General features: G+C 32.7%; 3 protein-coding genes across 3 annotated transcripts in view; 2 read left to right on the top strand and 1 right to left on the bottom strand.

Moving 5' to 3' along the window:
- Positions 1 to 8,793: 8,793 nt before the first annotated feature.
- On the bottom strand, positions 8,794 to 12,981 carry HELRODRAFT_188231 (hypothetical protein). Its single transcript, XM_009017046.1, has 10 exons — positions 12,927 to 12,981; positions 12,480 to 12,711; positions 12,134 to 12,235; positions 11,954 to 12,035; positions 11,564 to 11,750; positions 10,571 to 10,883; positions 10,086 to 10,217; positions 9,749 to 9,838; positions 9,312 to 9,484; positions 8,794 to 9,038 (listed from the first exon to the last, which is right to left on the bottom strand). Coding segments are annotated over exons 1-10 (1,467 nt in total). The 5' UTR covers positions 12,929 to 12,981; the 3' UTR covers positions 8,794 to 8,884.
- A 1,136-nt stretch (positions 12,982 to 14,117) lies between these two features.
- On the top strand, positions 14,118 to 20,398 carry HELRODRAFT_188230 (hypothetical protein; the record flags this gene model as incomplete). The annotated part of the gene is made up of 16 exons (XM_009017045.1): positions 14,118 to 14,205; positions 14,726 to 14,901; positions 15,090 to 15,228; positions 15,292 to 15,638; positions 16,026 to 16,581; positions 16,664 to 16,732; positions 17,234 to 17,316; positions 17,571 to 17,690; positions 17,829 to 18,165; positions 18,255 to 18,399; positions 18,515 to 18,612; positions 18,787 to 18,889; positions 19,160 to 19,244; positions 19,498 to 19,663; positions 19,796 to 20,027; positions 20,064 to 20,398. The coding sequence occupies 16 exons, from the start codon at positions 14,118 to 14,120 to the stop codon at positions 20,092 to 20,094; spliced, it is 2,775 nt and encodes a 924-aa protein (XP_009015293.1). The 3' UTR covers positions 20,095 to 20,398.
- An 839-nt stretch (positions 20,399 to 21,237) lies between these two features.
- HELRODRAFT_93853 (hypothetical protein) overlaps positions 21,238 to 23,505 on the top strand; it is a 3,110-nt gene continuing 842 nt past the window's right edge. Inside the window, exons 1-6 of the mRNA XM_009017044.1 lie at positions 21,238 to 21,321; positions 21,651 to 21,772; positions 21,959 to 22,110; positions 22,402 to 22,529; positions 22,628 to 22,805; positions 23,097 to 23,275. Coding sequence (XP_009015292.1) covers positions 21,244 to 21,321; positions 21,651 to 21,772; positions 21,959 to 22,110; positions 22,402 to 22,529; positions 22,628 to 22,805; positions 23,097 to 23,275 — 837 coding nt within the window. The 5' untranslated portion in view covers positions 21,238 to 21,243. The remainder of the gene's footprint in view (positions 21,322 to 21,650; positions 21,773 to 21,958; positions 22,111 to 22,401; positions 22,530 to 22,627; positions 22,806 to 23,096; positions 23,276 to 23,505) is intronic.

Here is a 23,505-nt window from a genome sequence, read left to right as displayed (position 1 = left end):
TTTTGTCGGATTCGATTCTGGAAATTGTTTTTTTTTCATTTTCGATGTACAAAATTTTAAATGGGTATTTTCGTATCTGCGCTGGGTATTTTTGTATTGTTTGGGTATTTTTTATGTATTGTGTATGGTTTGTGTTGCGGTTGTTTTGCTGGTATGTTGTTGTTCATATTGTTGTTCTTGTTCACGTTTATGCTGTTGTTGTTGTTGTTGTTTATGCTGCTGTTGTTGTTGTTGTTGTTGTTGTTGTTGTCGTTATTGTTGTTGTTGTCGTTGTTGCTGTTGCTGTTGTTTATGTCGTTGTTGTTGTATTTTATGTAAATGATTTTTTGATTAATATTATTCTTAATGCTAATGTCATTTTTGTTGTTTATGATGTGGATATTTTCTTCTTCTTCTTCTTCTCCTTCTTTTTCTTCTTCTTCTTCTTTTTCTTCTTCTTCTTATTGTTATTATTATTATTATTTTTCTTCCTAACTGTGAAAAAAAATATATTGTGCGATCTTGTAATGTTATGCATGATTAAGTTCCATCAAAAATGACTGATATCTTTTTTAACTTTCCCTTCTTTATATAGTTCTCTCTGTCACTTTCTCTGTCTTTCTCTCTATCTCTCTCTTTTTCTTACTCTCTTTATTATTATTTTTCTTTTCTTTCTCTCTCAAGTAGAAAGATGCTGATGGAGAGTTGAATTGAAAGAAAGAGAAAACTGAGATATATATATATATATATATATATATATATATATATATATATATATTCATAATATATAGAACGAAAAAGAAATAAAAGAGAGATAAGGAAGAAAAATAGAGAGAGAAAGAGAGAGAAAGAGAGATAGAAAGAGAAAGAAAAAAGGAGAGAAAAAGAAAAGGAGAAAGAGAGAGAAAAAGTATAATGTCACATAGCAATACACGGAATAGGGTGCTTAAAAAGGGGCGAAATTCACTGGAAGTGTTTTCCTGCCCTGCCCGCTCTTCTGTGTGATCGTTCTTAAGGGAATTATATGATTAAATGCATTACGTCATTCTCTCTTTCTCTCCCTCTCCCCTTTTCTCTCTTTCTCTTTCTTTCTTTCTTCTTCTCCTTTCTTTCTTTCCCTTTCATTTTTTTCTCTTCGTGTTTCACTTCTTTAAATGTTTTAAAAGTATTTTTTTATATGTCTGTATATTTCTTTTTATATCTGCGTGTTTGCATGTATGTATGTGTGTATATTTATGTATGTATGTGTGTGTGTGTGCGTGTGTGTGTATGTATGTGTGTGTGTGTGTGTGTGTGTGTGTGTGTGTGTGTGTGTGTGGGTGCGTCATTAATTTAATAAGGTATAAAATTTGACGGTGTATTATTTTATTGTTCCGCAGTGCCATAAGCATGGAATAAAATTGCATGTATGTGTGTGTGCGTGTGTTTGTGTGCGTGCGTGCGTGTGCGTGTGTGTGTGTGTGTGTGTGGATTGGCAGGTAGAAGACAGATAAGATAGAAGATAAAAAAATTAAAAAAACCACATCATTATCAATGTCGTCGGTCAATCATCATCTTCACCATCACCAGCGCCTTCATCGTCAGCGTTTTCAGCAGCTACATCGTCATTCTCGTCGTCATCATCACAATCATCATCACCATCATCATCATCATCATCATCACCACCATCATCACCATCATCATCAACATTATCATCAACATCAGCAGTAGTAGTAGAAGTAGCATCATCATCGTCATTATCATCGTCAACTTTCCCATTATCATTAATCTTTTGTTTATTAAATTTGCATGACGTCATCTTATTATTTTTAAATTTTCTTTTTCCGCCTTTAAACTTAAAAACTATCCCAAAGAAAAAATTAAATTAAAAAATGTTTTGACACATGCCAAAAACCATAGATAATAAAAATAATATAAAAAAGTAAGAGAGAGGAAGAGAGAAAAAGAGAGAGGGAAAGAGAGAATGGTTAAGTATGAAAAAACTCTCACTTTCTCTCCGTCAGTTTTTTGTTATTTTTTCTTTGTTTTACGTGACAAATTGCTTTAAAATAGTTAAATCTATATATATGTAACTAGACTTGCTTAGGCTGAATTTTTTTGGAGATGATGGAGAAAGAGAAAAATGAAAGAAAGAAAGAGGGAGAAAGTGAGAGAGAAAGAGGAAAAACAGAGAGAGAGAGAGAGAGAGAGAGAGAGAGAGAGAGAGAGAGAGAGAGAGAGAGAGAGAGAGAGAGAGAGAGAGTACATCTTATATGATATTAAATTATTATGTATGTGTTAGAATTATTGATGAGGTTTGACTGTAAAAAGTTTTAAAATGTGCCTTTCATCATATCTGAACGTTCAGTTTTTCTTATTAAAGTGAATATTTTATTATATATTTCATTGGTAAATCTGAAGAAAAAAACTACGTCTGGGCATTAACAGCCACTACTGCTACTACCATTACTACCGCTATTGCGGCTACTTCAACAACTGCTACTGCTACTACTACTATAACTTCTTCTACTACTACTGTTACTACAACGACACCAAAAACACCAACAACAAGCGCATAAAATAGAATGAAAATAGAGTCATAAACATAGACATCTGCAATAAACAACATCTGTAAAAAAAATTGACAATGCATCTGTTTTTTTCTTCATCAAAATAAAACTTTAAAACAACAAAACAAAAATTACAATAACAATGACGTCATCAACAACAACAACAGCAACGACAACAACAACAACAACAAACAACCACAGCAACGACATCGGTAACAACAACAACAACAATGAGCGAATATTTTACATGTTAATATATCCTCTATCGGGTTATTTTCAAACTTTAACAACGTTATTTTAACTCTCACCATCTCACTCTTTCTCTCCATTTCTCTTCTTTATTTCTCTATCTCTAACTTTTTAGACCTATCTCTCGCTCCCATCCCAGTGAGTTTTCGCGTTTTTTAACATTTCAATATCTCTACAATATTTTCCGTCTGCTCATTTTATTCTCCTCTCTCTCTCTCTATTTATATTTTTCATTCTTACCTATCTTATCTTTTATCTTTTTTTCATTTCACTCTTCATCACACGTCTGTCTGTCTCTCTTTCCCTCTCTTTTTTTTTTTTTTCAATTTACGTTCGTTCTCTCATTTATTTCCTCTCTCTCTCTTTCTCTCTGCCTCTTCTCTTTTTTTTTCTCTTTTTCAATATCTATCCTTTTATCTTTCTAGCTTCATCACGGTTCCCATTTTCTTCTTTCGTTCTTTGATTCACATTCTCTCGCTCTCTCTCTCTCTCTCTCACATTTTTCCCCTCTCTCATTTTTTTTCTTTCTCTCTTTCATTTTTTTTCACTCCTTCTCACTCCTCCATCTCTCGTAATTCCATTCCAATTATTTTTCCGCTTTCATGGTTTCCTCTTTCATCCTGTCGTCAATTTTTTACCTACGAATATTGTCCTTATTACACACACACACACACACACACACACACACACACACACACACACACACGCACACATACACACACACATGAAATGACCCACTTGTAAATTAATTGACCGCTATATGAAGTGTTATTGCCACAAGAATTCTTCGCCAGCATCCTACAGACCAAATCCTTCACGCACACACACACACACACACACACACACACATATCTACACACACACACACACACACAAATAAACACATACATACAAACACACACATAAACAAACATACATACAAGTACGTAAACACAAATATACAAGGCTTCTTATTTAAAATAAGGTTGTGCTGTGCATTGTCGGGCAGTTATATGAAAATCGCTACTGCAGACAGACACACACAAACAGAGACACACACACACAAAAACACATGAACAAACACAGACAGACGCGTGCAAACACATAGACAAACACATAAACACACAAACATTTATTATCAAAAAAGGACTAGCATAAGCAAACAACACATACAGATATAAGCAAACATACGCTGTTGAAATGCAAAAACACACTGACACACACTGACACACACACTGACACACACACACACTGGCACACACACACACAATGACACACACACACTGACACATACACACACACACGCACAAACATACACACACGCATGTAAACGCTGATGGCATAATGCGTCTGGTAAGTAAACGCTGGTTCTTTTAATGCAGGGAAACGTTTTATAGGAAACCAAAAAAAAGTCATCATCATCATCGTCGTCGTCGTCATCGTCATCGTCGTCCTCTTCCTCATTCTCATCATCATCATCATCAACGTGTTAGTGGCGGAAATGTTTAGTGTCGTGTTCGATTCATTTAGTTGTGTGTGTGTGTTTTGTGTTGCATGTATGAGGTGTGTACATATGGGTAGTGTGTGTGTGTGGTGTGTGTCATTTTTGTATGGATTGTGTGATGTGTTGACATTGTGTGCGTGCGTGTGAGTGTGTGTGAACAAACAGTAAGAGGAGAGTTTAAATGTAATGTTTAAACGAGTGTCAAAAGAGTTATTTGTATCAATTTCCTTTAAAATTTTCCCGCCAAAAGCCTTAAAATATGAAAAAATTGCGCGCTACATAATCCAGACATGTCTTGAGCGCTAAATAAATACTTTTCGGACAATGGTTTTGTTGTGGGTGTGCTCTATTTTGATTTTGCTTATTTGTTGGTTCGTTTGTTGTTTGTACGTTTGTATGTTGTTGTTTGTATGCTGTTGTTTGTATGTATGTTTGTATGCTGTTGTTTGTATGTATGTTTGTATGTTATTGTTTGTATGTATGTTTGTATGTATGTTTGTATGCTGTTGTTTGTATGTATGTTTGTATGTATGTTTGTATGCTGTTGTTTGTATGTATGTTTGTATGTATGTTTTTAACCCGCATAAAAAATCTACACAAGATGCGAAGACAAACTTAACCAGAATTAATTAATTAATTAACCCGAACAACAAAATCAACAGATAAAAAAGGCGAAGCATTATACAAAAAACATACAAAATTACCCGAAACAATACAGATACAAAACAATACAAAACAATACAAAATAATACAAACGAAATGATACAATTCACACAAGATGCCAATACCAAAATACAAAAAAAAATTCTCTAGCAATCTCAGCTGTCATCCTATGTTCCTGATACAAATTGAAAAATCACTTTGTTGTTGCGTTTTTATGTATGTTTGTATGGGTCTATGTGTATGTTATGTATGTTTGTATGAATCTTTGTGTATGTGTGTTTATTGGTTTGTTTGTTTGTAGGTATAGATGTATGTATGTATATATGTGAATATGTATGTATGTGTGTGTGTGTGTTTATTTGTAAGTGTGATTATTTATGACGCGTAGAATAATTTATAAATTTATCACATTAGCTTTGTATATATTCTTCTTTATATATCTCTCTGCTACGTTATATCAATCGACTCCATTAATTTTAACTCTCACTTTCTCTCTTTTTCTCTCTTCCTTTTCTCTTTCATTTTTTTTCACTCACTCTATTTCTTTCTTTCTCTCTCTTCTCTATCTCTTTTTTTGTTCTTTCTCTCTCTCATTTTATATTTTCATCTTCGTTCCCGTCATACCTCCATCTAAATGTGCGTACGACTGAGTGTATAGGCGTTATTATTATTATTGTTATTAATCCTATTATTATTATTATTGTTATTATTATTGATATTTTTATTGTTATTTTCGGTCAACAGCTATGGACCCTAAATCAAATGTGACAAAAAAGAAAACATTTCGAGGCAACACAGCGAGGCAGAGCTGAGCAAACATTCGTGTGATTAGTAACACACACACACACACGCACGCACACGCATACAAACACATACACACACAAACACATATACAAATACACACACGTGCATCTATATAAACATTAAACGGAGATGATGACGATGACGTCATCTCACCCCATTTCCTCCACTAAGGAAAATGAACTTTTTAATTTATCCAAAGACAGATTATTGTACTGCTGAGGCGACTCTAGATAAATCACTCGCGCACACACAAGTGCACACGCACACACATACACACACGCACACACTTTATCACATACAAACACATTAGAATATTGTTATGAATAATAATAATAAAACAATAATATGACAGGATCGTGGCAGTAAGAAACGCAAACAACAACAACAACAGCAACAACAACAACAGCAGCAACAACAACAACAGCAGCAACAACAATTAAACCCTTCAATAACGACAACAGAGGTCGTCGCGACAACCACCACAACAACAACAACATCGCCAAACCGCCAACAACAGCAACAACACATCAAACTAAGTCCACATAATCACGATGACTTCATAGACGTTAAAAGTGACGCGTTCGAGTTGCTAAGCAACGACACCCGCCAATCATACCAGAGCCTTAACAACAACAACAACAATAACAATAACAACAACAATAATAACAATAGCAACAACGACGATGATGAAGACAAAATATTAAATGCCTACAACAACAACAACAACAATAGTAATAATAATAAGTTAATAATAAAAAACAACAAGCCATTAACGTCGGCGTTGAAAAAGCCCACAACAGCAATAACATCAACAACAACAACAACAACAACAACGACGACAGCTTCATCGTCATCATCCTCTTCAAAATCGGACAAATGTTGTTGTATACTGTGATAAATATTTTTAGCTTGTATGTATGTATGTATGTATGTATGTATGTATGTATGTATGTGCAGGTATGTGTATTTGTATGTGTTTTTATATGCATGCATGTATGTATGTATGTAAGTTTGTATGTATGTGTGTATGTATGTTTGTATGTATGTGTGCATATGTGTGCAATGGTTAGCAGTTTAAAATGCTTTAAATATTTAATTTTAAATTATTATTTCATAATAAAAAAATAATAAAAATAAAAAAACAATAATAATATCAACAATAATAAAAACACTCACGATAATAATATTAGAAATAATAATAAAAATAAATATGAAAGAATTTAAACTGAACCATGTTTAATTTTAGAAAAAAATAATTGAAACGCAAGTCTTAATAAACATGCATTGTAAAACTATAATCTCTCACTCTCTCGCTATGTTGCTTACTTTCTCTGTATCTCTCTCTCACTCTCTCTCTTGCTTTCTCTTTATCCCTCTCTTACTTTCTCTTTCTCTCTTTTCCTCACTATCTCTCTCTCTCTCTTCTCACATGAACCTGTATGAACATGAATCTCTGTCTCTCTCTCTTACTTTCTCTCTATTTCTCTCTTACTTTCTCTCTATCACTCTCTTTCTCTTTTTCCCACTTTCTCTCTCTCTAACTCCTCACATGTACATAAGTTACTCAAAGAAGTTCTGTTTCGCCTGATTTTTATCAATTTTTTAAAAGTAAATAAATGAATGAATAAATAAGTTTAAATTTCGTTTTATTATAATAAATATTATTGTTATTATTATTTATTAATGTTATCATTAATATATAATAATATTTAACAATCGACTTCTTAATTTCGTTCGGTATGATAAAATGATTTTTTAATAATATTAAGTAAATAAATAAAATAATAATAATAGGTAAATAAAGTAATAATAATAATAAGAATAATAATAATAATAAAAAAATAATAGACTTTTTCCTTCGCTTATTTCTCATTGTTAGATAAATTCATAAATATTCTGAAATGCTTCTTGAAATCTTATCTACACGTACACACACACACACCACACGCGCACACACACACACACACCACACACACAATATATATATATATATATTCATATATATTTATATCATAAATAATGATTGACAGTTCTTGGGGTCTTCGAAATTTTTATTTTGTTAAAACATTAATAATAATAATAATAATTATTATTATTATTGTTTTTATAATATAACTTATAACACTAAAGAACTTGAAATAACATTAGAAAAATTGAAAAAAAGTTGATATTCTTTCATTAATTTATTATATTTTAGCAGCAGTAATAATATAAATAATTAATAATAATAATAACAATAATAATAAATGCCAACAGTACAACAACAATAATGATAATAATAATAATAAATGCCAACAGTACAGCAACAACGACAATAACAACAATAAAACAACAACAACAACAACAAAGTAATAATATTAATAACAGCCGTAAAATTTGTAGTAGCGATGAACTCAGTCGAATCGAATAACTTCTCTAATACACTAAAATGCTTGTGATGGTTCAAAGAGCTAAAGAAATAATAATAACAACAAAAATTATTATTATTACTATATATATATATATATATATATATATATATATATATATATATATATATATATATTATAATCATCTATACTTGGTAGATGTTATAAGCGTTAAGTATAATGCAGGGAAAACGAAACGCATCGTTATAAAATAAAATTAAAATTAATTTTACATATTTAATTAATTAAAATGTTAATAATAAAATTATTAATAGAATATGGATTATTATTTTTAAAAAAAATAATATTAATATTATTTATGTTGTTGTTGGTGATTGTGTAATTTCGCGATAACTATTGAAGCACTTTTGAAACGGCTGTTAATTTTAATTAGTTATCAACCGTCCTGTAATCAATTTCCATGGAATGTTTCGAGTTTAAATATTTAATATAAATAATATAAATTAAAATTATGAATAATAATAATGAATAATATTAAAGAATAAATAATATTTACTTGTCAGGACATAAAAACGAATGATAGACAGACAGAAAAAAAAGTGCAAATGGAGGAAAGAATTATGCAAAATTAGATTTTTTTTTCAAATAACAACAGTAATAATAATAACAACATAACATCAACTATAATAATAATAATATAATAATAATGATGATGATAATAATAACAATAATAATGATGAAGATGATGATAATGATGATGATTATGATGATGACGATGATGAGTGAAACTATGATGGTGATAAGGGTGATAACGATGACGATGTTGTTGATGTTGTTGTTGTTGTTGATGATGACGTCACATGGCTTTCGTAGTGGCACTGCAGAAGCTTCCAGATGATTACAGAAGCCATCATGATACACCCAGCTATCCAGTACCTATATCTGAGTGTGTGTGTGTGTGTGAGTGTGTGTGTGTGTGTGCGTGCCTGTTTGTCTAATATAACTGCTTGTCTGAAATAAATTTGTTCAGGAGTTAAGAATCCACGTACAAGTTTAACGGTCGGTTATAACAATATATTTTATTACCAATCAAAAACCAATAATCAACCAATCAACTAGCCAACCAACCAACCAACCAACCAATCAGCCAACCATCAGTCAACCAATCAGCCAACCAACCAACCAGCCAACCAACCAACCAGCCAACCAACCAACCTATGCGTAAGTAGAGATCTGAAAGAGTTGATGTCCATAGATAGGAATATGAATACGATGGCCAGGATTGAAAGAAGGAAGTTTGCCATTTTTGTAGCGCACGTTTTCATTGAGAACTGCTCCAGTGCTTCAATCGGCAGGAGCTGCTGCTGCTGAATCTCTAGTTTCGCCATCTGTGATGATGACGATGGTGATGATGATGATAGGAATGATGATGATGATAGGAATGATGATGATGATAGGAATGATGATGATGATAGGAATGATGGTGATGATAGGAATGATGATGATGATAGGAATGATGGTGATGATAGGAATAATGATGATGATAGGAATGATGGTGATGACGATGATAGAAATGATGATAGAAATGATGATGATGATGATTGGAATGATGATAACGATGACGATGGTGGTGGCGATAATGATAATGATACCTTTGTCTGACAAGCTTCAACTAGATCTAGCAAATCTCTCATACGTTCGTCCAACTGGTACTCCAGCTTATCTTCTAAACTGGATAGTTCCTTTATTCATTCATTCATTCCTTCATTCCTTCATTCATTCATTCATTCCTTCATTCATTCATTCCTTCATTCATTCATTTATTCATTCATTCAGTCATCTATACATCCATCAAAAAACTAAGTAAATAAACAAACAAACGAACATACAAACACAAACAAACAAACAAACAAACCAACACAAACAAACATGCATACAAACAAACAAACATACAAACATACAAACAAACATACAAACAAACATACAAACTTGTTTCAAATTGAGGACTTCCTGTTGGTGAAGTTCCATCAGGTCGTTGATCTGCTCTTCGAGATGGTCGCTATGGTAGCGAGTCTCGGTCAGCAACATCTGCCACTCTTCATGGGTCTGTTTCACTTGGCTCTGTGTTTGTATGTGTGTTTGTTTGTGTTTGTTTGTTTGTGTTTGTTTGTGTTTGTTCGTTTGTGTTTGTTTGTGTTTGTTTGTGTTTGTTTGTGTGTGTGTGTGTGTGTGTGTGTGTGTGTGTGTGGATTGAGGTTTGTGCATGAAATAAAATCAAACAAAATCAAATAGCCAGCAAGACAACCAAACAACCAGGCAACCAATCAGCCAGCCAGCCAACCAGCCAACCAACCAACCAACCAACCAACCAACCGACCGACCGACCGACCAACCAACTAACCAACCAGCCAACCAACCAACCGACCAACCTGTATCTCCTTAACCATACTCTCTAGTTCCTTGTTAGAACTGACAGCCTGCTCCAACTCTCTGAACAGGGCAGCCACCTCATCTTCCGACAACTCAACCTCCATGACGTCATACTCATCGTCACCGTCCACGTCGTCATCCTCTTCCTCCTCCTCCTCTGCATCATTATCATCACCTCCGTCATTATCATCATCACGTTTGCGACCGCTATCAACTTCATTGTCGTCGTCGTCATCGCTGACACCTAGCGAAAATTTTTTTTTAATTTTTGAGGATTTTTTCATGTTGGTTTTCTCTGGGGAGGATTTGGAAGAATGCTTCTTGGAGGGGAGGAATTCCGCTGACCTATATTTAGAACTGGATGAATGAATGAATGAGTGAATGAATGTGAATAAACGAGAAAAGTTATTGAGAAGTTGAGATCATGGTTCTTTGCTCACTCATTTCTTCATGCACCATGCACTCCTTCATTCATTTATTCATTCACCTTCTCGGGAGTGTTAGGCAAACTTTTTTGACTGTCTGACTAACTGGAGTTTCTAAATGAACAAATGAATGGATGAATGAATGAATAAAAAAATAAATAATTGAATGAATGAATGGATGAATGAGTGAATGAATGAATGAATTAATTAATAATTGAATGAATGAATGATTAAATGAACGAATAAAAAATGAATGAAATTTAAGCAGTAAAACCTATTTTGTTGTTTATGTTATCGAGGCTTCCACACCTGTCCAATATTCTAAAATTGAAATTATAAAAAAAAATCATCATCACCACCCCCACCGTCATCATCCTCATCATCACTATCATCATCGTCGTCATCATCATCATCGTCACCTCAGAGCCAAAACAAGGTAATAAGATAATAATAATAAAACAAGATAATACCTCACAAAACGACAAAAAATTAACGAGTAATTTGATGAACGAGTAAGCGAACGAATGAGAAGCGAGTGCATGAACGAGTGAAAGAACGAATGGACGAACGAACGAATGAACGAAAAAGAGCAAAACAAAAACCAAAAAAAACCTAAATCCACACTCCTCCTCAACCTTCTGGAATTGCTTCAGTTTATTCTGGCAGGATGTCAATTTTTTTTGAAGGTTCCAGATGGAGCCCGTGATCTTCTTAGTCTTCCGGTCGTACAGGGATTTGATCCTGGTCGCCTGGTTCGAGTCTGCCTCCTTCACGATTTGTAAGAATTCATTCGTTTTCTCTGTAAGTGAATGAATGATTGAATGAATGAATAAATGAACGAACGAACGAACGAATTAATGAATGAGTGAATGAAGAGAAGGTTAATTGATTGTTTTTCTCTCTGTTTGTTTGTCTGTTTGTTTGATTGATTGATTGACTGATATGGATGAGATTGATTGATTAATTGATTGATTGATTGATTGGCCCCTTCCCCCATATAACCTTGCAAACATTTCTGCTCACATTCCAACAGGTGATTCAACTTGGCTATCTTTTTCTTGTACAACTCAATCCATTGCTTGACCTGCATGTGAGAATAATAAAAATAATAATATAATAATAATAATACTTATAATTTTAATAATAATAATACTTATGATATTAATAATAATAACAATAAACCTTCTGATGGTCAATATCTCCGACTATCGTTTTATTGGTCGTCGACTCAGTCTGAAGACCCAAGAACCATCTTGTCTTACCGGTACCAGCCGAGCCTGTGGCCTTATATGGAAGTTATTATTTGTAAATAATTGAAAATAATAATAAAAAGTATAATTATTATTGTTGTTGATATTGTTGTTGTTTGTTGTTCTTCTACGGTTATCGTTATTTGTACTGTAGCTGAAGCAATGCTCTCCCTATATAGAGGACAAAGAAACAAAAATGACAGCTGAATGGAAGTTACAATCATAATAATAACAACAACAATAACAACAAACATAATAATAATAATAATAATAATAACCTGATCAAAGCTATTTAAAGCAGTATGAGCAGTAGCAGCATGGGTTAGTAGTTGTTGTTTATTTTTATTCCTAATACTATACTGTTGCTGTTGTTGTTTCGATGTTGTTGTTGTTGCATTGTTTACAGGCGTCAGACAATCATTATCGTCGCTGGCCGGGGAAGTATACCAGACTGTACTGGAAGCTTTTGGCTGCTTATTGAAGATCTTGGAGTTGGGGACATTTTTTTTCCTATTTTTAGGGATTAGTGAGTAGTTAGTGATTATCTTGGGAGTGATGAGTAGAAGTTTAATCAATTGTGTTTATTTATATTATATATCTTATCATCATTATATATATATATATATACAATTTTTTTTATTGAAATAAAAATGATAAAAATACTAATAGTTATAGAAATCTTAAAAAAATATCAACAAAGATGAATAAATTTGTACATCACATACATTTTTTTGTTTTGAAATAAGATTCATCCATATGGGCTTTTGAAAAATCTTCTAATCTAAATCTAATGAATAAATAAATGGACATTTTTTAAGTTTAAAGGATTGCTATTAAATTTATATTTATTAATTAATTTTCATTCAATCATTTTTTATTTTTAAACAATTATTTATTTCTTCCTGATTAATTAATTAAAAATAAATAAAAACCAAGTTAGCATCAATCAATTAGAAAAGATATTAGATTAGAGAGGGTAAGTAAAAAGAAGTTAATTACAATTAAGTATTAAAACAAAGACAACGAAAACCTAACAATGGAAAAAGGAAGATGATGAGTTAGTGCAAAAAAGAAGAATAACAAAATAAATAACAATAAAAATGTCAAATGGAATTGTTTGTTGAAGAGGTTTATTTTATTTTTATTTCATATAATATTATAATTCAAGTTTCAATAAGGAAAACTTCCTTAACCTTCTAAAAAATCGCAAATTATTCAAAAATAGAAGTAATTTTAGTAATGTTTGCAAATTAATTAACCTCTGAAACACTAAATAGATATTGAACAATTGAGCCCGAAAAAATTCAACATTATTGTTTATTTGCTTAAAAGTTAATTAGATTAAAACTATTAAATATTAGTTTCATATATTTTAATGGAAAGCCAAAATAAATTGCGTGTTTTTTAAGTATATGATTATCCTTATAAGCAACCATATAAATAAATAAAAATAGGTATATATATATATATAATAAAATAAAATATTAATTTTAAAATTATAAGTATGTGAATGAACCAATTAAACCTTTGAAAATCGTTTTAAAAAATCATCAAAGGCATACAATTGTAAGCTTAGGATGTTTAAGCTTTTGATGATGCTTTTGCTATACGTGTTCTGTGCAATTCTAACATTTTTTGATTAAATTAAATTAAATTAAAGTATTTTGTAATTTTTGATAAAAAAAATATATGAAGGACAATCAGCACACTTCAATAACTTATTTATTACAGTTTACTTTTGGTAAACTGAGTTTAATATTGAAACTAACAATTTTAAAATCTTAAATTCTAAAATGTCAAGTGTATGATTTCAGATTTATCTAAAAACCTGTATAAATTAAAAGAAATACAATTGAGTTATATTTTACATATTTTGTAATATATATTAATTATTAAAACACTAGTAAAAAATAATAATGGGAGTTAAAGGTTTATGGAAGCTATTAGAACCAACTGGTAAAGCTGTTTCTTGTCAATCACTGACTGGTAAAGTGCTGGCCGTGGGTTAGTTTTTTTTTAGTTTATTATTGTTATAATAATTATAATTATTTAATTCGTTGAGTGAAGGAGGAGGGAGAGAGGAATAGAGAGAAAGATATATTATATTTGTTTCTTATTCTTCGTTAAGTATTTTTTAATGTTATTCATTCACTATATATTACTATATGTCATATGAATATGTATATAAAAACTATATATTATAATTATATAGACTCTATTATAGAATAGACTAACTAGATAGAGCTAGTTTTTGTTATTAAATTAAAATTATACATTAAAAAAGTGATAATAGGTTGGTGTTGTTTTGTTGAAGTTTACTAAACTGAAACCTGAACATATGATCTTGATGTAATTGATTAATTGATTAATACTAATATTTCATAATTTAATAATAATATTTCATAATTTGATTACAATATTTTATAATTTAATAATAATATTTCATAATTTGATTACAATATTTTATAGTTTAATAATAATATTTTATAATTTTATAATAATATTTCACCCCAAACGACGACAGACGTAAGTTTATGGCTTCACCAGTTGTTGAAAGGAATGAGGGATAATAAGGGGCAGCCAATCAGAAATGCCCACCTCATTGGTCTCTTCAAAAGAATTTGTAAATTATTGTTCTTTGGTATAAAACCTATCTTTGTTTTCGATGGGTCTGTTCCTATTTTGAAGAAACAAACTATTGTTAGTGTGGCCATATAAATGAATGAATGAATGAATGACGAGCAGTAAGTGAAAGAATGGATTAATAAACTAATAAATGAATTGATTAATGAATGAAAGTGAATGAATGAACAAAGGATTATTATATAGCTAATAATATTGCAGTATTATTTTTAAAATTAATATTTAATTATTTCATGATCACAAAGGCATCCAGGCAAAAACGAAGAGTAGAAGCGAACTTAAGTTCAAAACATTCGCTGAAAAAAATGCTTAATAAAATGCTAGAGAAATATGCACTGGGTAATATCACAGGTCAAAATGTAAACTTGGAAATTACTAAAAAAGGTTTGTAATTATTCACTCACTCACTCACTCACTCTCATTCTTTCATTCATTTCTTAAAATTAGGAACCATCTCGAAGAAGAGATATGATAAGAATGATGATGACAATGACATATTCAAACTACCAACAACTGAATATCCACTGATGATGATGACGACGGGTGAGGATGACAGCAACGACATCATCAACAACAACAACATCAACAACAACAACAACAACATCAACGATAATACCAATCATGGCGAAGATGAGGATTGTAGAAATATCCATTCTGAACGACTCAACTCGACAGTTGACTTCGATTCGGATGATTTCAAAAGTTTACCGATAGCAGTAAAATTAGAGATGCTGTTGGAGTACAAAGACAAATGTAAGCAGACATCTTGGGAGCATATCTCATCATTTCCTAAGGTCTTTCTATCATTGTTGTTGCTATTATTATTATTATTATTTGTATTACTATTGTAATTGTTGGTATTTACTATTACGATATACACCGTTCACCACACACACACATTGTATGTGAAGACAGGTGCAGGATCTCTCCGCATTTCAATCCGGTTACTCCAACAGCACTGACCGGCGCCTTAACCATTACATCTATCATTGACATTAATAATATTAGTAATAGTAGTAGAAATTATTAGTATTGTTATGGTTTGATATTGTTATCTAGCTACTAATACTACTACATGCGGTAGTAGTAGTATTAGTAGCTAGATATGATATATCACTATGTCCAAGAAAGTGCAAACATTCATTTTTAAATTTTCCGCTAAAAAACTTAAAAACAAACAGAAAGCAGACGATTTTTCCGACTACCAGCTCCGTCGTCTGATGAACATCAACAAAATAACGAAGCACATCGAGAGCGTTCGCCAGGATTCGAACAGAGGAACGGCCACTGAATTCGATTGTGACGGTCAGCTGATTTACGGCGTCAGCCACATCGCCTCCAGAGACGACGTCCGTTTCGTCTACGCCAAACGTAAACACGATCACGTGATTTCCGCCGGCGGCAAGAGACATCAAATAGACCAAGACTCTCATAAAAATTCTCTTAAAAAGTGTAACTCGTTCTCCTATAACAACAACGTTAGCAATGTGACCAGGAATTTCGTCCCATATGTCCTGGAGTCGAATTCCATCAAAGATTGTTATAGTTCGCAAATTGAGAATAAGATGAATGAAAAATTTCTGCTACCTCTCAACAATATGAGGAGTTTATCGTCCGTTAGGCCATTTTCTTTCGGTGATATGGAGAGTAAAGTTAGGAAACGGAGATTTAGTGGAGCAGAAGCACAAAATGATGAAGATGAAGAAGATGACGATGCTGCTGATGATGACGATAAAGGTAATGGATTAAGGAAAAGGGTTAGGATGTACCACCATTTATACAAATTTCTCTAATAATTTTTTTACTCTACATTCTCCAGATTTTTCTACGTCGCAATCCAAAGATATGAAAGCGGAAGTAGCAACAGCGGAAGCAGCCAGCATAGATAGTTTATACAATTCGATAATTACAAAGAACAAAAAATCAGCAATTTCTACTGAAAGCCCTACACCTATAGCTACTTCATTATGGACGTCATCTCAAATGGAAACACATACACCATCATCACGTACAACCACATCACCACATACACCATCTTCACAACCCTCAACCATATCACATACTATCACATCACAATCACCATCATCAAATTCACCATCGTCACGTACAACTACGTCTAAATCTTCATCTCTATTTTTAGAACTCTTACTAAATGATAATAATAGCAACGAACATAATAAAAATGCAACAACAACTACTGCTGCTACTACGGCTACTACCACTACTACTACTACCACTACCACTACTACTACTACTACCACTACTACTACTAACAGTAATATTAATACTAATAACATTATTAGTAATAATCTTTCAACAAACGCTGATGGTATTAGAGATATAGACGACATTCAAAATGATGACGACGATGATGACGATGACGACGAAGACGATGACGAGATGTGTAACAACGTTCGTGAGATGATAAATGATGTCTTTGATAAGGCACACCCGGATGATGGCAGTGATAAAGTCAGTACTGGGGTTGATGATGATGATGATGATGATTATGATGAGGATAATGATTGTTATGATGATGGTTATGATGATGATGATGGTAATGATGATAATGGTGGTAATTCGATGCGCGCCGAAATTATTTATATTTTTTGTAAAATAAGATTTTACACATAAATATAATTTTTATTCATATTTTTTTATCCATATTATTAATTTATTTATTGCATTCTCTCACAATTGATTACAAATGAACAAACACGGCGTAGATAAACTTCTCAGCCATTGAGGAAAAGTTGTCGGGTGAGCTGCTGAAGTTGCGAGAAGATAGAGGCAAGCAAGAGAGGCTAGCCACCAATATTAATGACCAGATGAACTCAGAGGCACAGGTCAGGTCATAGAAATCATAAGATCACACACATTTATGATAGCTGTAGTTTCTGCTTGAATTTGAACCCGGTAACTCCATCACAGATGCGGGCGCCTTTAACCATTACGCTATCAAGGTATATATTGATTCTTCACAGGATCTTTTACGTTTGTTTGGCGTCCCTTTTGTCGTCAGTCCTGGAGAAGCGGAAGCGCAGTGTGCATTCCTGGACCGAACCGGCCAAACCGACGGAACGATATCCGACGATTGCGATTCGTTTCTTTTTGGCGCCAGATCCGTCGTGAAGAATCTCTTCAGTGGCGATGTGGCGGAGATATTTAGGAGTCGGGATATTGAGGAGAGATTGAGTGCGTTTTTTGCGCTGTGTGTGTATTTATTTTGTCGACTGCGGAAAACATTGTATAAATATTCTTTAAAATCTGATATACGAAGTTTATTAATGATGGCGTTCATCGGTCTAAATATATTTCAAGGTAATGAATATTTAATAAGCAATTCAAACTAATTTAAATTTGCTTTTTGATTTCATTCCACTTTTAAACTGACCCGCCAACACTAACAGTGTTGGACCAGTGTCAGCTAATCTGCATAGGCATGCTGTGCGGTAGTGACTACACGGAGGGGGTCAGAGGGGTCGGCCCCATCACCGCCATGGAGGTAATTCACGAGTTCAAAGGTCAGGGCTTGGAGTGCCTCGAAAATTTTAAGTTAGTGATGGGGTAGATTTTTTTCCTCCGAATTTTGAGATCGGTTTTGTTGAATTTTCAATTTTTGTTTAGTTAAATTTGGTCTAAACTCATTTGTTTCATTTCAACCTCATAGACAATGGTGGGTTGAAGCAATGAAACAGAAGAAAAGCCAGCAGGCCACCAAAGAGTCAAAAGTGAAAACCAAATTAAGGCAGATACATTTAAATGAAGGTGGCAAATTCAAGTATCAAGTTCCTTAATATATATGTATATATATATTTATTCATCTAAATAATAATAATTATAAGTATGTATATTAATTAAAAGTACATAAATTATATTATTATAGTCGGGTTTATTTCAGGTTTGAATTCAATTTTACTTGGAAGTCTTTTTTTTCTAAAGGTTTTCCAAGTAGAGCTGTTTACGAAGCTTACACCAATGCAGTTGTTGACGAATCTATGGAAGAATTTGAATGGGGAACTCCTCAGTTTGAGGAGTTGGAAAGGTTCTGTCATTCACTCGTTTGATCAATCTGTCATTCATTCAATCATTCATTAATTCAATCATTCAACCAATCAATCAGTCACTAATCAATTAATCAATCTTTCCTTTTTTGAAAAATGATTTTTAATTAAATGATAATAAACAGAATAAAGTAAATATAGAATTAAAGACGAACGAACGAACGAACGAATGGGTCAATGAATGAACGACTGAATAAATATGAATGAACGAACGAACGAATGAATGAATATGAGTGTAAAAATTCATTCAGATACGCGCTCATGACTTTATCCTGGTCTAAACAGCAGACAGACGACCTAATGATACCGCTTATTAAACAGTTACAATCTAGCAAGGTAACCAGCTTTAATAACACAACATTTAATTATTTATATTAATTATGACAATTAATTATAACAACTGTAATAATATATGACAAACATTGGGCAAACATTTTGCTGCTAGGGCCGCATTGAGAACTATTTCACCTTCGAAGGGCCGCATATGTAAAATGGCTTCGCGGGCCGCCTAGTTTGCCCACCTCTGATTTATGATGTATCATAGTTAAGTACATTTAAACAAATTTTTCGCTCTAAATTTTGGTTTCAGTGTCCAAGCAAGCAAAAAGGTATGACGGATTTTTTTGAAAAAGTTCCTTACGGTGGTAGTAGTTGTGGCAGTGGTTCGAGGAAAAAGATTAAAAGTAAAAGATTGAGGCAAGTTTTAAACTTGAAAATGACGTCATCACGACAAAGTGGTACTACATTTAATGAAGGTTAGTTTCTTTTGTTTTGGTTTTTGATTTGGAGTTGTTATTCGTTTATTTGTTTGGTTTTAAGTATTATTTATTCATTAATTTATAATAAATTATTGTTTATAATCTATTTAAAATTTATTTTTGTACTAGGCCAATCAAACTGTAAACGAACAGTCAATAAAAAGACGAAAAAACAAACCCCAAAAATCCTAAATAATTACATTAAAGTGCAACAGGAAGTTAATTTATCGGAAGAGAGCGATGATGATGATAATGATGATGATGATCGTCAACTCGGTCATGATGATGATGGTGAGGAGATTTCAGATTCGGTTCTGGCTTCGATAGATATAGACCATATTGTTGGATCTAAAACTGCAAAATCCAACCAGAGTATTGTTGGATCTAAAACTGCAAAATCCAACAAGAGAATAAGCAAGAAGAAATAGGACATTTTTGGTTGATTGGACACCACTATCTCTCTTTCTCTCTCTCTCTCTCTCTCTCTCTCTCTCTCTCTCTCTCTCTCTTTTCTGTGTGTGGTGTGTGTGGGGTGTAAGTTTATTAATCATTATTGAATATCGTTCAGCAAAATTTTATTTTCATAGATTATTTTATGTAATTATATTTTAAATATTGACCATTTTGTTAAGTTTGTGTGTGGTGCGTGCTTAGACTCTCAGGATTTGGACAATTTCCAAAGTGACGTGAGTCGGGTTGTGTGTAGCTGGATACTCTTTAAAAGTTGTAAAATTAGGTTGAACTGGGGTATCTGAACCGAAAATGTTATTTTGATAGGCGTATGTTTCGCTACGTATTCTCCAAAAGTCATTGCTTGCTGTTTTTTCGTTTATTAAAAAGCGCTATACAAATTTTAAAATCATATTACAAAAAAACAGTACGCAACTGCGAATGTAATTTTTGTGGACGAACTGACACGGAAAATTTTTAACGCAATCTTAATTAAATTAATTATTAAAATTATTTAGTTTATTTTGCAAGAAATTCACGAATAATAAAAAGTCTATTGGTTTTAAAACACATTAGTCTGGTTAGTTATCTGGTTTCAATTTATTTTTTATTGCTGTTTCATTGTTTTGTTTGTTTTTTCTTTTTATTTATTTATGGCTTATGCTTTAACTTTTAACATTTAATTAATTTACTTAACGCTTTAAGTTCTTTTTTTGTCAACAACAAGCTCTGGTTAGGGTCCGGACAGATGGGGGATGTTAACGAATTAATAAGGAAAATGTAAAATAAAATATACTATTTTATGTCTAATTACTAAATTGGTGTAAAATGTGATTTTATCAGTTCTTTTCTGTACTGTTATTTTATTTTTATTATTTTTTTTTATATTTATACTGTTGATGATAAAAGAAACCCAGGCCACATGCACATGATATGGCAAAAGTGTCAAAATTATCAAAAACAATTTTTGTATATACAATTATATATGCTATATAGTATATATTATGTATGTGCTATATACAATTTATATACAATGCATATAAATTAAAAATTATTAAAAATAACTTCCTAGAATTAGACTTGCAATGATGGAGAGCAACAGTGATAACAGTCGAGTGGACACAACGATGATGTTGTCTCGGGCCCCCACACCACCACCGATGGAATTTTTGTGTCCAATGGCCGAAAGCTGGTGCTATACCCAAGTACGTTTTTCTTTGCCCTCCTGGTAATCCCATTAATTAGGGATTAGTGTTTGGGGGATAATTTTTTATGATTTAAATAAAAATTTATTATTGGTGATTGGTAAATTTATAAAAAAAAAATAAACTTAATTACTATCAATATTCATTATTGCTTCCATTTTCTCAATCCTATAATATAATATAATATAATAGTAACCTAACTAATTAGTTAGAAGGTAGTGTCTGGGAGCTGATTTTTGTTAAATTAAAAAAAAAATTATTGTTAATGATTGCTAAAAAAAACTTCAAAATTAAATAAAAATTTCACTCCCAAATTTAACATTCTCCAGGTGAAAGTGATAAAGTTTTCGTACATATGGACGATAAATAATTTTAGCTTCTGTCGAGAAGAGATGGGCGAGGTCCTAAAAAGTTCCACATTCTCCGCCGGGGTCAGCGATAAATTAAAATGGTTAGTAAATAATCACTAATAAACTGTTGATTGAATTGCTTGATATTTGTATTTTATCTAATTTTCTTTCACTATCTTCATCTTGTACTCCTAACTATCTTGTTATGTTTATATGTAAAGTAAGTGTAATAGGTGTTATTTAGACATGAATTAAAGTAATTTACCATATTACATTCTCCTCTTCAGGTGTTTACGTGTAAATCCAAAAGGACTGGATGAGGAGAGTAAGGATTATTTATCCTTGTACCTGCTGCTTGTTGCGTGCAACAAATCGGAAGTCAGGGCCAAGTTTAAATTCTCCATTCTAAATTCTAAGAGGGAAGAGACCAAGGCTATGGGTTGGTTGGTTGCTTGATTGATTGATTAATTGATTGATTGATTGATTGATTAGGGATGGTTGGTTAGAGATAGTTATGCCCGATTTTTGTTTGATTTGTTGCTTGCTTGATTGATTGGTTTGTTAGTTGTTCTCTACAAGTTCACTTATTAATTGATGTTTTACACTACACACACACACATACGTCCACAAACATACACAAATGTCCACACATGCATACGCACGTACACAGACACACATGTACGCACACACACGTACACAAACAACCAACCAACCCACCACCACCCTGCAGAGAGCCAAAGGGCATACAGGTTTGTCCAGGGCAAAGATTGGGGTTTCAAGAAGTTTATAAGAAGAGATTTCTTGATGGATGAGTCTAATGGACTGCTGCCAGATGATAAATTAACTATCTTTTGTGAGGTGTGTGAAAGTTTGTAGATGTGTGTGTGTGTTTGTGTTTGTCTGTCCTGTACACATATTAGATAATGATTGACACGTATGACTAATTATGTAAATAGGTCAGTGTAGTCGGTGACACGGTTAATTTGACTGGCCAATCAAGTTTGAACCCTGTAAAAGTACCCTCGTGTCAGCTGAGCGACGACATGGGCCAGCTGTTTGAAAGGTCAAACTTTAGCGACTTCACACTCTGTGTCGGGGAGAGGATGTTTCACGTTCATAAAGCTATTCTTGCTGGTTTGTTAGTTTGTTCGTTTGTGGTGTTTGCTGGTTTGTTAGTTTGTTCGTTTGTGGTGTTTGCTTGTTTGTTTGTGGTGTTTGTTTGTTTGTGATGTTTGTTTGTTTGCGATGTTTGTTTGTGATGTTTGTTTATGGTGTTTGATTGTTGTTCTTTAAATAGTGATGCTGTTTTTGTTGCTATCATCATCATCATTAATCTTAATCATCGTCTAACTCATCATCATCCTCATTTTAATGATAATTCTCATCATCTGATCTTTAGTTCACGTTTTAAACATCAATCACCAGCTCGGTCGGCTGTCTTCAACGCCATGTTTGAACACGAGATGAAAGAACGGAAGCAGAACAAAGTGGATGTCCCGGACGTTGACCCCGAGGCAATGGCCGAGTTACTGAGGTACATCTACACCGGCAAAGCCCCCAATCTCAACAAGATGGCCGACTATCTTCTGGCCGTTGCCGATAAAGTTGGTTGTGTGTGTGTGATTGGTTGGTTGTGTGTTTGATTGGTTGGTTGTGTGTGTGTGTGTGATTGTGGTTGGTTTTGATTGGTTTTGGTTGGTTGGTTGGTTGTCATTCAATTTTGACACAAAACATTCGTACATTTTTTAAAAATTCAATTAACTAACCAACCAATCAATCAATCATTCACCTAATACATCACTTATTCAATCAACCAACCAATCAACTAACCAAT

This window comes from Helobdella robusta, assembly GCF_000326865.2.
Source record: "Helobdella robusta unplaced genomic scaffold HELROscaffold_2, whole genome shotgun sequence".
NCBI lineage: Eukaryota > Metazoa > Annelida > Clitellata > Rhynchobdellida > Glossiphoniidae > Helobdella > Helobdella robusta.
The sequence above is the reverse complement of the archived record's forward strand: the minus strand, read 5'-3'. Positions and strand labels throughout refer to the sequence as shown.

Bases quoted from the DNA above. Each gene is read 5' to 3' on its own strand.
- HELRODRAFT_188231 (XM_009017046.1), bottom strand. The intron at 10,884-11,563 runs GTTTTTTTTGGT...TCATTCATCCAG, and splicing joins GAGGAGGAGTGTGGATTTAG to TTCTAAATATAGGTCAGCGG. The intron at 10,218-10,570 runs GTCAGTTCTAAC...ATACAAACACAG, and splicing joins TCAGAGAGTTGGAGCAGGCT to AGCCAAGTGAAACAGACCCA.